General features: G+C 45.3%; 1 protein-coding gene across 9 annotated transcripts in view; it reads right to left on the minus strand.

The window, feature by feature from the left end:
• TMEM132D (transmembrane protein 132D) overlaps positions 1-13,323 on the minus strand; it is a 210,189-nt gene that overhangs the window by 147,568 nt on the left and 49,298 nt on the right. For 5 of the 9 annotated variants that reach the window (XM_064392882.1, XM_064392877.1, XM_064392874.1 and 2 more), the window contains exon 2: positions 550-1,438. In XM_064392882.1, the coding sequence (XP_064248952.1) occupies positions 550-1,310 (761 nt within the window). In that variant the 5' untranslated portion in view covers positions 1,311-1,438. Of the gene's footprint in view, positions 1-549; positions 1,439-11,662; positions 11,789-12,508; positions 12,729-13,162; positions 13,215-13,323 lie in introns of those variants that run through there. The other 4 variants (XM_064392876.1, XM_064392875.1, XM_064392879.1 and 1 more) reach the window with 4 other exon arrangements.

The raw sequence follows: 13,323 nt of genomic DNA on the forward strand, positions 1-13,323 counted from the left end.
CAATGTGCCACTTGATGTCACATCCAAACACCACCCCCTGGGCCATTTCTCACTTTCAGAAATTGTTTTGGTAGATCAATAATACTGGGGAACCTCAGACATGCTGCAATACAGAACTGAGCTCATGACAAGCTGGGGAGAGATGCTGAAACGTGAATCCTACCTAAATGCCCAATTCCTGCTCATTTCCTGTAAATAACTCCGTGGATTTAAACTTCATTAATCTCAACATGAGTCCAGTGAGAGAGATTAGGAGAACTGCAAACTCCAGCTCTCAAGAATTTAGATGTTATCTCCTCTTAGTACATAGATATGTCCCAGCTCTACCATTTCAATTTTTGGAAGCATTCCTCAAAGGACAACTTCAGGAAAAGGCCTCTCTCCCTCCATCAGATCACATCTCAGACAAGTCATACAGCATGAGACTGAGCAACATGAGAAGTGGAGAGCAGCAATTGATGGACTGTTAGGCCATTTACACAGAGCAAGTGACTTCCAAGAGCAGAGAAACAAAAAGTGAGGTACCAAAGAAACACAAAGCAGCCTTACCTCAGCGTGAACTGATCTTCTGTCGAGTTTTTAGCAACAGATACAAGGAAAGTCAGAATGTCTCCTTGCTTGACAGTCTTTGGTGCATACTGGATCACAATATTATTATCCAATCTCATTTCAGTCAAAGAAGGGGCAGCACGTGTTTGGTAAAGGAAAACACTTCCAATCCTCTGCAGGGGAGGTCCCGACTCATCGATGTCGTTGCGCCCTGACCGGATGCCGTTGCTTTTCCTGACATCCTCCTTGGCGCACTCCCCTCTCTCATCTCCCGCGTGGATGGAGTAGTAGAGCTCCACGGGGCTGCCCTCAGACCTCTCCAGCTGTTTCTTCCGGCCAGCCACCACGGTGGGGGGGTTGAACCAGGCGGGCAGCAGCTCCAGCTGTGCCACGCAGAGCCCCAGGTCGCCCCGCAGGCGGCAGCTGCCGCGCACCTCGCGCGTCTCGCGGAAGGCGAACACGCGCAGGCAGGGCAGCCGCTCCGCGGGGCTGTACTCGTCCCAGTCCCTGCCCACGATGTAGAACAGCACCTGCACCCGCGGCTTGCTCAGGTAGATCTTGGTGCTCATGATGTAGGCCTGGAGCCTCCAGTTAAAGGAGAACGTGTTAGTAGAGCCAAAGGGGTTTGAAGGCAGCATTAAGTCCTGGGGCACTGGCTGTTCAATGGAAAAAGGTCCATAGCTGGCGTTTAACACGGGTGGACTCTTGGATTTGTAGATGAGAAAGGATTCCACCCGGGACTGCAAGCTGGAGTTCCTCATAATATCCTGGTTGGCTTCCTTAAGAAAGAAGGAAACATCTGCATTGTGGATGCGATAGGTCACAGGCAAGTAAGTGGGCAGCAAAGAAAACCTCTGTATGCTCTCCAGGATCCCTCGACTCTCAGTCACTGTTGGAAGGAAAGGAGAGTGTAAAAGATCAGATCTTCAAGTCATACTGTGATATAACCTCACTGACTTTACTGAGGGGCTGGACAGTGCTGCAGCTGGGACTGGTGGCAATAAACCTCATCAGTCCCTGCAGAGGTGGCCTAGGCTGACAATGATTTATCTAATCAGCCTGGAAAGCAATGCTTTATGATACATTCTGCATGACAGCCAGATCAAAAGAAGTAGCTTGTGGAGGTTTACACGTGCCAGAGGTCACATCTCCACTGCAATGAACATTTATCATCACAGACAAAATGACCCAGTCAGCACCTGCAACCCCAGATCACTGCACAGGCACAGCTGAAAAATCTGATCATTACAGCAAGCTCCACCTGTGCAGGAATGCAGTGCAATGACTTCACACCAAATGCTGCAAATGGACTGCCCAGAGTTCACTTCAACCTTCTCAGCACTCTCAGGCAGTACACGGACTCTAAATGGTTTGCTGCACAAGGCTGAATTTCACTTGAAAAATATTTAGCACAATAGCCATGTACACAACAGCTCCTTTGCATCACTCTGTGAGGATTTCAAAAGGAGTTGTATTTGCATCAATTTACAGGCCCTTCTATTTCACTTGATCCATGAATAAAGGGTTTTTTCTGTAGATCACCATCAGGATTCGTTGTTGCCTAACCCTCCACTGTCCCCTCCTCCAGCTGCATTATCTGGAGGCTGTACATCCCTGCACACAAAGACATTGCCAATGGCCCTGAGCCTCTCCCACTGCAGGGCACCTGTTTAAACTCTGCCAGCCAGCAATTACCTGAGGCAGGCAAGCTCTGCATCCTTTCTAGGAACTGGCAGTCCCAAAGAACAAATACAGCAACTATAAAAATACAGATGCAAATACAGCATCACCTTTCCTGTTTGAACAGCTGACCTTCGTGCTCACATCCTCTACCCTAATTATGAAATAAATTGCCATTCTTTCCCCCCCGCAGCAAATTCAAATCATTACCCTTATTCAGAAAGGGGACAAAGGCATCCGAAGACAACCCAGTTTCTCAAGCTCTAATTCACAAATGCTTTAGTAGTCTTTATTTTTTTGTTCAGCATCTGACCTAAATATTTATTTGCTCACGAGTACTGTGGTGGCCTACACTGATGCCAGTTACTCCTAACCATGAATTTTCCATTTCGGTGCTGCAGTCCACTCTGTCCAACCTCAGACAAGCCACTTCTCCTGTGCTGCTGTTCTATGTCCAAAAAATAAAGGCTATTACTGTTTCTTTCCCCTTACCCTTTCTAGGCAGCAAACATAACCAACTTATCTTACTATTTATGTAGGAGCAGAACCTAAAACCCCAAAGCTGTGATTTTGGTTAGGCTCTCCAGGCCTAACACAATGCAAAACAAACTGAAGTTTAAAAAAAAAAGCAAAATACTTTCTAGATGTAAAAGCAAAACTATCTGGCTTCTTAAAAGATGATAATCCACAAAATCACATAAAAACCAGCAACAAATCAAAACAAACTAACACTAGATAAGGGTTCCATTGAGAAGGAACCAATCTGAGAATGGAAGAGGCCAGGAAGAAAGGATTACAAAAGAGTTTCAGAGCTTCATAAAATCCTTCTCTACATCTTGAAAAGGAGAAATTCCTTTTCCAATAAACAACTGCAATAAAACCTTGCATTACAAAGTTTAATTAACGTCCACTCAAACCCCAAAGAACTGGAAATAAAGTCTATCTGAAGGACCAGGAAAATGGCCCCAGCACACAGCAACATCTGGGACTGTAAAGTGCACGAGCACTGAAACCCTGAAATCCTGTGATGCCCCAGAGGTGGCAAACTCATCTGAGATCTGCTATGAAGATCATTTTTAATAAAGAGTAAACTGCAGAGCTTTCTTACACACAAAACCACCTTCACTTTAGCCTGAGTCTTCTGAGCATTCAGCTCCTACTTTCTCCAGATACTGACTGAGAGCAAATGAAGTTTTTCAGGACCTTTTTCAGGACAATCCTCCAGCAGATTTCTCCCAGCCCTGATGCTTCGGGGCAGTGAGCTGCAGGGCTGGAGCTCTGCTGTCCTCCTCAGCTCACCCAGCCCACAGCCCTTCCCCATCCAATGCCCCATTTATAAATTCCACACTCATTCTGATCTCCTCCCAACATCTTGGCAAAGCACAGCAAGGCATCAAAGAAGCAACTTGGAGAGAAAAAACCTGAGTTTTCAATTTTTTATTCTCCTTATTTTGATTGCAACTCCCTCCCTTGTGTTCCACAGGGAAAAGTACATTATTTTTATATTAAAATTAAGAGTGTTTCGCCTCATAATTTTTTAATCATTTATTTTAGTGCTTAATTATCTGAGGGATTAAAACCCCTTCCTTTGCATTCCCCATCCCCACAGGACAATATTCCTCAGATTTTGTAAATCAGTGACTCTTCAGAACAGGAGAGCAACACAAACAGGGAAAAATAAAAGAAGAAACTGTGATTGCCTATGAAAATAGGCACCAGCCTCACAGCTGGAATAAATGCATGGCCTTCACATTTCTGGGCAGTGGCAAACTGGTCCCCTCAAAGTGCCCTTCCCCCAGCACCAGCTGTGAACGTACATTGAATTTGAACTGGTTTGTGCTGGAAGCTGACAGCAGCTTTCCAAACTGCCAAAGGCCAAAAATCCAAACAATTTTAAACTTTTATCTGGGGAGAGTTATAATCAGCACAAACAAAATGTCTCAAAAACAACACTGAGCTCTGCTGTACCATCTGGATTTTGACCGTGAAAGTTTATTAAGGATTCAGAAGGATAGGAAATTAAAAACAAAAACAACTATCAGCGTCCTTAATTACAACCATGACTATTTTTGTAAAAATTATGCATGTTTTTACAAAGGCAGAATTGCAGAAGATTACCACTTTGTTTGTTATTAGTGAGACTCAGCAGAAAAGCAGTGTTTTAAAATTTAAATTATATAATCTATCCTAAACACTACATTCCATCTCTACCATCATAATCCAAGTTCCACTGGAATAACCCACCTGAACAGCCAAGTCACGAGTGATGCAGACTCTCACTTCAAGTATGTCAAACAAAACAAAGGATGGGGAACTGAAGTGCTCTTAAGGAAACAGCACCAAGACAAAAAATAAACAAATTCGAGAGCTGCAATTGACCTTCCACTGTGTCTGGAAACATCTCCACAGAGACCTTGGCAGCAGAAGAACCAGCACTGTCCTTCCAGGAGAGGATCCCCAGCCGTGTGAAGGAAACCAGCCCACCTGATGCTGATGCCAGGCTGATGCCAGGAGCAATGGTTTGTCAATCCCTTGCCACAGTGACTGTGATTTCTGATGTGAAATCTGTTGAGGATTTCAGTCTGTGACCACCCGAGATGTTACCACAGGATGGTTTTCTTTTCTCTGTCCTCAGTAAACCTTCCTCTGGCTGATACTGTTTAAAAAACACTTGCCATTGACAGAAGAAGCAAGCAATTTGTAGGTCAGTGAATTTGAAAGCATCTGAGGCAAAGGCAGCACGTGGGGTTTGCTCCTGCACAGCCAAAGCTTGTGCACAAATCCCCCAGCACCACCTTCCTCAGGAAGGCACTCACTTTGTACCCTGGCTAAAACCTCCCATCCTCATTTCCCGAGAGCCACGGAGCAGCAGCTGTCAGTCAGTGACAAACCTCTCCTCACGGCTCAGTTCCACTGCAGTTACTGACCATGGCTTCGGAAAAGTGAAGGGATCTGCCAGAGCCCTGACTCCATCCTGTACTGCCAGATCCTTGGCATTTCAGCCCTCGCAGTTACTTTATTTTTAAAACAGTTCAATCCACAATCATCCAGCATTCATGAGATCTAAAACTCTTCCAATCAATTATATAATGCTACTATTTAAAAAAAAAGTGAATTGTCTTTTTCTTGTAGATTGAAGGGAACAACTTCTTAGGGAAATTGCCTTCCCAGCTGCAGGCTCAGGCTGGTAATGCAATAGATGAAATTTGTTGCTGTATCTTGGGGATTGAGATAAGTGGTTCTTTTCAGTAAGGGCTGAAATTTTACCTTTTTAGTTCATTTCAGCTGCTGTCCTTGAATCTTCTGAACACTTCTGCTCTTCTAGGTTTGCTATGAGTTGAAATCATTTCAGCAAAAGTATCTAGTCAAAAAAAAATCTGCTAGCATGATATATTTTCAGCTCTGGAAAGTAATGTCGTGGGAGATGTCCATTCCAATGAAACTTCATGCTCACGTCTGAAAAATTGAGATATTCCAGCTTTAACCTAGTTAAGTGGCTGAACCTGCTAATGCTCAGAAGGGAGTCATTTTAAAGCCAGGCTACAACCAGAGTGAGCCCCTTCCCCAGGTGCAGCTCAGCCAGTTTTTACCAGAGGGATGATCTGCTCTGCCCCTCTGAGTGACAACAGAGAGGATCCAGACTGTGCTACATAAAGATCTCAGTAGGATCACTTCCATCCTGAAGGGTTTGTAGGCTGCTTGTCCTGCTCCTTCCTCAGGGTCCAGCATCCTCCACAGCCCTTCAACATGAATAAACCAACTGGAGCTTCCAGGGGTGATTCCCCATCTTCCTCCTCTTGCCTCTCGTGGCAGCTTCAGCTTCCTCAGCACCATCAGCAGTGCACTTTTCCATTTGGGATTCAGGCTTGCTTTGCTTTACTGCCAGCAGCTTTGTGACACAGTGGCAAGAAGTAAGGGGTGGTTGAGCACTAAACCAGTCCTATTTTCTGTAGGCTTCCACTACTTTGCCATATAAAATAAAAAAAAACCTTAAACCCACAAGAAATAAACAAAGGAGCCTTTCTTTATGAATGCATGACTGCATTTAAAAGTCTCCAGTGATCCCAACATTCCCCCACAGCTGTGCAGCACAAGGCTGAAGCAGCAATTGATCACTATCAAGTAACTGTCACTATTCACACTGGAGCACTCATTTCTCATTATTCTTCACCTGCTTGTTTGGAAGAGGAAAATCAGCATAATCAGAAATCAAAGAACCCAGCCTATCTGCAGCAGGAACCCCGATCTCTCCTCCCTGTGCTGTGGCACCATGAAAGGACAGTTTCCAAAAAAACCTCCTGCTTTTGGGAGCCAGCAGCATTCTAAAGGGCAGGCACCCAGAGAGCAGCGATAAGGCCAAATCGATGTGTCACAAAGAGGGAAGCAAAAATAAAACCCTGCAACCCAAGAGTCATGCATTTATCTGTAACAAATTAAAACGAAAAATGGCTTCGAGGCCCAAAATCACCAATTTCTTTTTAAGTCCTCTCCTTATTAGCATTTCAGACTGCTCTGCCTGCTTCACTTTATAACATTCCCTGTGACTGTTTCATCCTTGGGAAATTATCATTCTTCTCCAAGAGCAATGCTGCTCCCAGCCTGCCAACTTCTCCCTCTTCCCCCAGTTACTCCAACTCCCATTCCAGTTCTGCATCTCTCTGCAGACCTTTTTAGAAGGTCAGAGAAAGATGATTTGGACATCAAGGCTGCAGACTACACTGAAAAGCTTCTTGGTGAAAAGGTGGCTTCTCATTTCTTGTAAGATCACTTGAAACAAGTTGGAGTATTTTGGAGAGTGAAACATACACTTAACAACAGCAGATGCTGAATAAAGCAAATTGAACTCCACAAAGATGCAGACAAATCAACTGTACCATCACTTCTAAAGGACTGCACATGTTCAAACCATTCTTTTTGTGCAAACTATCAAGCATCACCACTGCAGTGAGAAACCAGGAATTTGTCAGTGTTGAGTCAGGCAAAGAAGGAAGCACTCTGAGCCAAGATGCTTAAACTTCACGAGGATTGGCCTGAGCAGGAAGACAAGTCAGTTATTGATGTGTTTTAAAGAGAGGCCTTTGCAAGGGGAAACATCACAGCCTGCCCAGCAAAGCACACCTGAGCCACTGGTACAAACATTCAGGTTTTCTGCAAAGGGAGCTCTTGCTCCACCAGAGAAGAGCCAGCAGCACAGAAACAATCCTGAGTCCTAGCAGCAGCCACTCTCCGATGCTTCCAAAGCAGGGCAACAGCCCAAAGCCAGCGTGAATTTACCCTTTTGACAAGCCTGACCATCAGGAACTCCTTGGGGCTGCCCTGAAGGGTAATTCTGGCAGTTTGATCTCATCCCCAAAGGGTTTCCAGCCTGCACGTGTGCAGGGAGAGCAGGCAGTGACCCCCGGGGCAGAAGCTGCTGGGCACAGCCCCAGGAGCAGGGGGGTCCCAGTCCTGCTGCACCTCTGGTGCCCAGCTGGGCTGTGCAGGGGCTGCCTGACACACAGACACACACACTGCAGCCCAGCAACTGCAGCCGCCTTCGTGGGCCTGATCAACAGGCACAGAAAGGCTTTGGCAACAGCACTGAGCTCTGATGACACAATATTTCCTTTGAATATCGCATTTTACTGAAGTTTGAATAAACTTTTGTAAATTAATCATTGATATTAGAACACATGACACCTGATCATTCATTAGGAGAGAGATGAGCAATCCTGAAGGTGTTTTATTATTCACATTGACAGACAGATAAAGAAATAATTTAAATAAAAGGGCCTCAGAGGAACACATACACCTTTATATTACCAAGTGATACAAAAATGATCAGAGGAAGATCATATAACAAAGGCAAGCTCCCACCTGAAAAGGCAGCAAAGTAATAATTACAGAGAAAAGTATTTAGATAAAAGGATATGACACGGTTTCACAAAATGATGTCAGCCTGAACATGAAAGGGCAAAGCAGTGATGGGCACCACAAAGTTTACAGTGAGAAAAACCAGGAAAAAAAGAGCAAACAATAAATAAACCAAACTCCCAGGCACAGTAACTCCTGGGGGCTAGGGAAGAGTGGCAGAGGAGGATTGCTGTGACAGGCCGGGCACAGACGCTGTGCCCAGCCCAGCAGCTGCAGGAGATTTGGGAGGCACCATCACTGTGTGTGTCAGTGCCCCAGCAGGCACGGAGCTCTGCTCACTGCCTCACCCTCCTGACACTCACCAGCCCCTGCAGGCCTGGGCAGGTATTTCATGGGCCAGAGAGGAGAATGCAATGGAGAAGCACCAGGACAGCACAGAGCCACTCAAGAACCCTAACAACAAAAGGACAGAGACCAGAGCTGCTGTGTCCACCAGACTGGAGTGTCTGAGGCTTGCAACAGCAGCACTCTGTGTGCCTCCATTCCCGCCCTGCCCCCTCCCCACTCTGGCTCTGCTTCCAGACAAGGCAAGAAATGAAGATCTCAAAGATGCAAAGAAAAAACATAGCCAAACACACGAGCAAAAAAAACCCACAAAATAAGAAAGCTGAAATACTTGCCAAGAATATTTTGACTTAAACAGAGTTTCTTAATGTGCTTATGTTTGGGAACCAATAGCAAGAAAAGTAAGGCTGAGTAACAGGGAGTGCAGAGTGCCAGGAATCCAACATCAGCTGCCCAATTCCTCACGGCAGAACAGGTACAGCACTGGCAGGATCAGCCTTGCACTGTTCACACTCTCTTCAGACAATCACCTTCTTCATGTGTCTGCAAAATCCCCTCCTCACTTTCTGCAGGGAACCCAGGGCTGTGCAGAGGCTGCAGTTCTGCTACCAGGCCATTATTGATGGGAGGAAAAAGAATTCTCAGCATTAGATGAAGGCCTGAGTCAGCAGAAGGAACAGAGCAGGTCCCGAGCTGACCTTTCCTAAGACACCCATGTGTGTCACCCTGAGCCAAGCCCCTGCTCTGGAACTGCAGCACAGAGTGTTTGTGGCTGCTGGCTGAGCATTCCTCCCCTTCAGAGTATGGGGGTTTAAAATTCATTTTAATTTTATTAATCCATATCATGACTCTACATCTTGCTGCAGGCTCTGTGCCTAATACTGAATTTGTACAACCAACAATTACAATATTGATCTTCAATGGCTACATTCACTAACAAGACCAAAAAATTAAGAAAATCTTTTAAAGTCTCATTTAAATAACACCATGGTGCTGGTATATGCAGTACATTTCCAGGAATTTCAATAAACCCAGCAATATTTCATTAAATACATTATTGTCACACATTTCACATTCAATAAAGAAAGTGCAGCTCAAGAATACTGGAGTGTGCTCTCAGAAAGAGCTGAGGGTAGAAATGGGTACCTGTTCAGCACCTTCCATACCTGAGGAGCCTGGAAATTGGAGGGCCCAGAGAAGATACACACATCCCAACAGGACAAGGCCAACCTGATCTTGGCAGCAGGGGACACAGGCAGAGCTCACTGTGGGTATTTGACAGCTGGGTATTTTTCTTTCTCCGTGATTCTGGCACAGACACCCCTCACACCTGGGAATCCCTTGTTTTCTTGAATGCTAACCAGAACCTGGGATTTTAGCTGGGTGTCAGAATCCCCTCAGGAGGATGCCCTTGCATAGAGCTGCCTGCTCTGGAGATTTAATTGCAGGACAGCTCCTCCTGGAGAGTGTGGAGGATGTTTGATATTCAGCAGCAATAGGGACTGCAGGGGAGCTGCACAAGAACCACTGGGAGCTCAGGTTATTTTCCCCTACCCTGCAATTAGCTTGGATACTTAAAATCCCTGCACCTTGGACATGAATAGTTTTGCATTCTAGTCCCACTGAGCAGCTTTCAACAGGAGATTTCAAAAGCAGTGGTGGAAAACACACAGTGGAAAGCCCAGAGACAATTACAGTACATTTAAAACAAATTACAGATACGCTTTCTGCCAAGCAGGCCTTCACACTTACACAAGTCCCTGTCACAGCCAGCTCTTACAGCCTGGCTCTCTGCACATTCCACCCAATTATCCTCACCAAGGTCTGGGTGTTTGCATGTGTGAATCCACGTGCACACCTGAGACAGTTCAATTCAGGTTTGGTGTGGCTGTTTGCTTGCAGCAGGGTTTGCACTCAACTACACACAAACATATTAACTTGTATATATCAAGTCTGCAGCAAATTGATTCTACAATTGTGTAATTGACTGATGCTTCACATCAGTGCTTGTAAATAACAGATGAAAAGCTGAACTTCTCTAATTGAATGTCTCCAGAATCAAGAGCAGAGTCTGCCAGGTGGAGCAAGGCAGATGGTGGGATTTGTGTGCAAGAGCAGCCCAGCAGAAAGGCATTTCCCCATCTCAGTTCCACTTGGCGCCTGCCCTGGCCACAGCATTTTGTTCAGCAGGGTTAATTTACAGAGCTGCTGCTGCACTTTCACATACTCTGCTCTGAGTCTGTGTGAATAACTGATGTTTCAGCTGCCAAGCTAAACTAATCAAAACCTAAAAACTATTCTCTCAGGTCAATCCAAAGTGAAATACACTTCAGCGCTGAAGAAGGGAAGGAAAACCCCTAATAAACACATAGGAACGGATAATGTTGCCCTTTTAAAATGGAAATAAAAAAAACTTAAAGCCTCCAACCCGTCTACTCAAGTTCCATCTTACTTTTTGAATATTCCTTTCTCAGGAAAGGTAATCTGCATCTCCATTTTAATTCACAGCCTTTCTACTACAATGGTGCATGTAAGAGCTACTGGATCTTTTCTATTTAGTACATTCATAATAAAGGCAGTTCCTTTAAAGCTTGACACTGCTTCCCTGTGAATGGCTGTCGCTGAACATACCAGCTACCTCTCACTCTCCTAGCTGGATAAAATCCAATCACTGGATAAATGGAATAAACAGTTGAGCAAATATTTCTATGCCTGGTTATCATAATCCACAAATCACTACCAACTGTTGTTTTATTACATAACGAAAAGAAGGATTAAACCTGTATTTGGAAGACAACAAATATATAATTAAGACCAAACAGAAAAGTACTGATTGCTTAATCTAATTGCCATTACTATCTCTTGTTTTACAAATTAAGATAAGCTTCTTTACATATCCATGCATGCAGTCTGCAAGTACTTCAGACCCCATTCCCAGTCCCTGAAAAATGGTTTGACTTGATGGAACAAATCACAGAATGTACAGACATTTACTGCCTGGCACTTCAGGAAATATCCAGGAATAAATCAACCAAGACAAACCACTGAAAGTGAAGGAAAGCAAAAGCATTAAAATGACATATTAAAAGTGTTCTGCCAAATTACATATGGTTCACAGAGGTGCCACATTTAAAATTTAAGACTTGAGCGCTTTAAATTGTACAAATAGCAAGGAGCATTAGTGATCCCACAGTCACAGAGTGAGGAACCCCACTCACGGGAAGGAATTTGGTACCTGACTACTCCACCTGCAGAAGGGAGCCAGAGCAGATTCACTGGCAATGCCTTGGGAGGAAACACTTCAGTAGGTGAGGAGTCTCATCAAAAGCCACAGAAACAGGAGGAGTTTCCCAGCGACAAGCCCCCCCAGGTGGGTTTCCCAGTGACAAGCCCCCCAGGTGGATTTCCCAGTGACAAGCCCCCCAGCTGGGTTTCCCAGTGACAAGCTCCCCAGGTGGATTTCCCAGTGACAAGCCCCCCAGGTGGATTTCCCAGTGACAAGCTCCCCAGGTGGGTTTCCCAGTGACAAGCTCCCCAGGTGGGTTTCCCAGTGACAAGCTCCCCAGGTGGGTTTCCCAGTGACAAGCTCCCCAGGTGGAGGGCACACGGGAGCACTGACAGGGAGCGCTGCTGGTTACAGAGGGCAGCCCAGGGAGCCGCTGTGCTGCCCTTCCCCAGCAGGACAGGCTCACTTCTGTCTCCTCCTTCAGACACCAGGCTCAAGGCAACAAATCACTCCTTTGTGAGCAGGCTGGAGCTGGGAACTGCTCCTGAGACGGAAAACAAGACAAGGCAGTTCAGCAGAAATAACGCAGGGGGTGACGCATAAAACCAGCAACCCACAGGAAACACAAAAGTAACAGAGAAGATGAACTTTTTCCCCCTGCTTGGGTCAAAAAAAAAAATCAAACAAAAAAGGAAGTCAGCCTCATTTATAAACCAAAGTAGCTCAGCCTTTTTTGTAATAGCAAATGAGATATCATCAGTTATTTATAATGTCTTAATTCAGATAGATAGAATGCTCCTCCACTAAAACACAAACAAAGGAAAAACAGCACCCAAAGAACCACAAACCACTCACTTTGTTTGAAAATAGGATCTGCAGGTCTTGTGCAACACACCATCCTTTCAAAGCTGCCCACACTGGGAGGGGAGCAGGAGCTGCTCTGTAAATGAAGGGGACTGGACTCTGTATTTAATTTAGAAGGCACACCAGGAGATGGTTTGGCTGACTGCAAAACCCCACAGCTGCTCCAAGTTAAATTGGTTTGTGAGAGCCTTCTACAGCTTTGGTGCTCTCCAGTGCTCAGAATGGCACCAGCAGGGCTTCTCCTGACACACTGCCTGCACAGGGGCACTTAGGGAAGTGTCCTGGGAGGAAATTCACTGGGAGCACCTTCCTCCTCCTCCTCCTCAGGGCACCCCCACCAGCCCTGAGCAGCCACTGAGTCCAGGAATCACTTGGCCAGGTTCTTCTGGAAGTGTTTCAAGAGTCTTAGCAGGGAAGAGTTAAGAGTTGCAGGGGGTTTATTGCTTTTTATATTTTGATTGAAGGAAAAATTGCAGAAAGGTTGTTCTCTGAAAACTTCTGCAGCTGTAATTAGGGAGTGTTTCAAATGCGTTGCCAATTAGCTTAATTGGTGTGCAGGCTGATTGAGACCTGAGCAGGAAAGGTTCCTTATTACTTAAGGGGAAGAAAGAAAGAAGCAAAGACCAAAAATTTTCATAAACTTACTAAGAGGAAGAGGACCAGAGGAAGTACTGGACTTCATGAGCAGTAGCTCACGATGAAGTAACAACTCTCCAAGTATTTGAAAAGAATAAACTCTGAAGATTGGTTTCAGCCGTAGCTCGCTGGATCCCAGACTAAGTGCTAGACTGATGACGATTTTCAGC

Source organism: Passer domesticus, chromosome 17, assembly GCF_036417665.1.
Source record: "Passer domesticus isolate bPasDom1 chromosome 17, bPasDom1.hap1, whole genome shotgun sequence".
NCBI lineage: Eukaryota > Metazoa > Chordata > Aves > Passeriformes > Passeridae > Passer > Passer domesticus.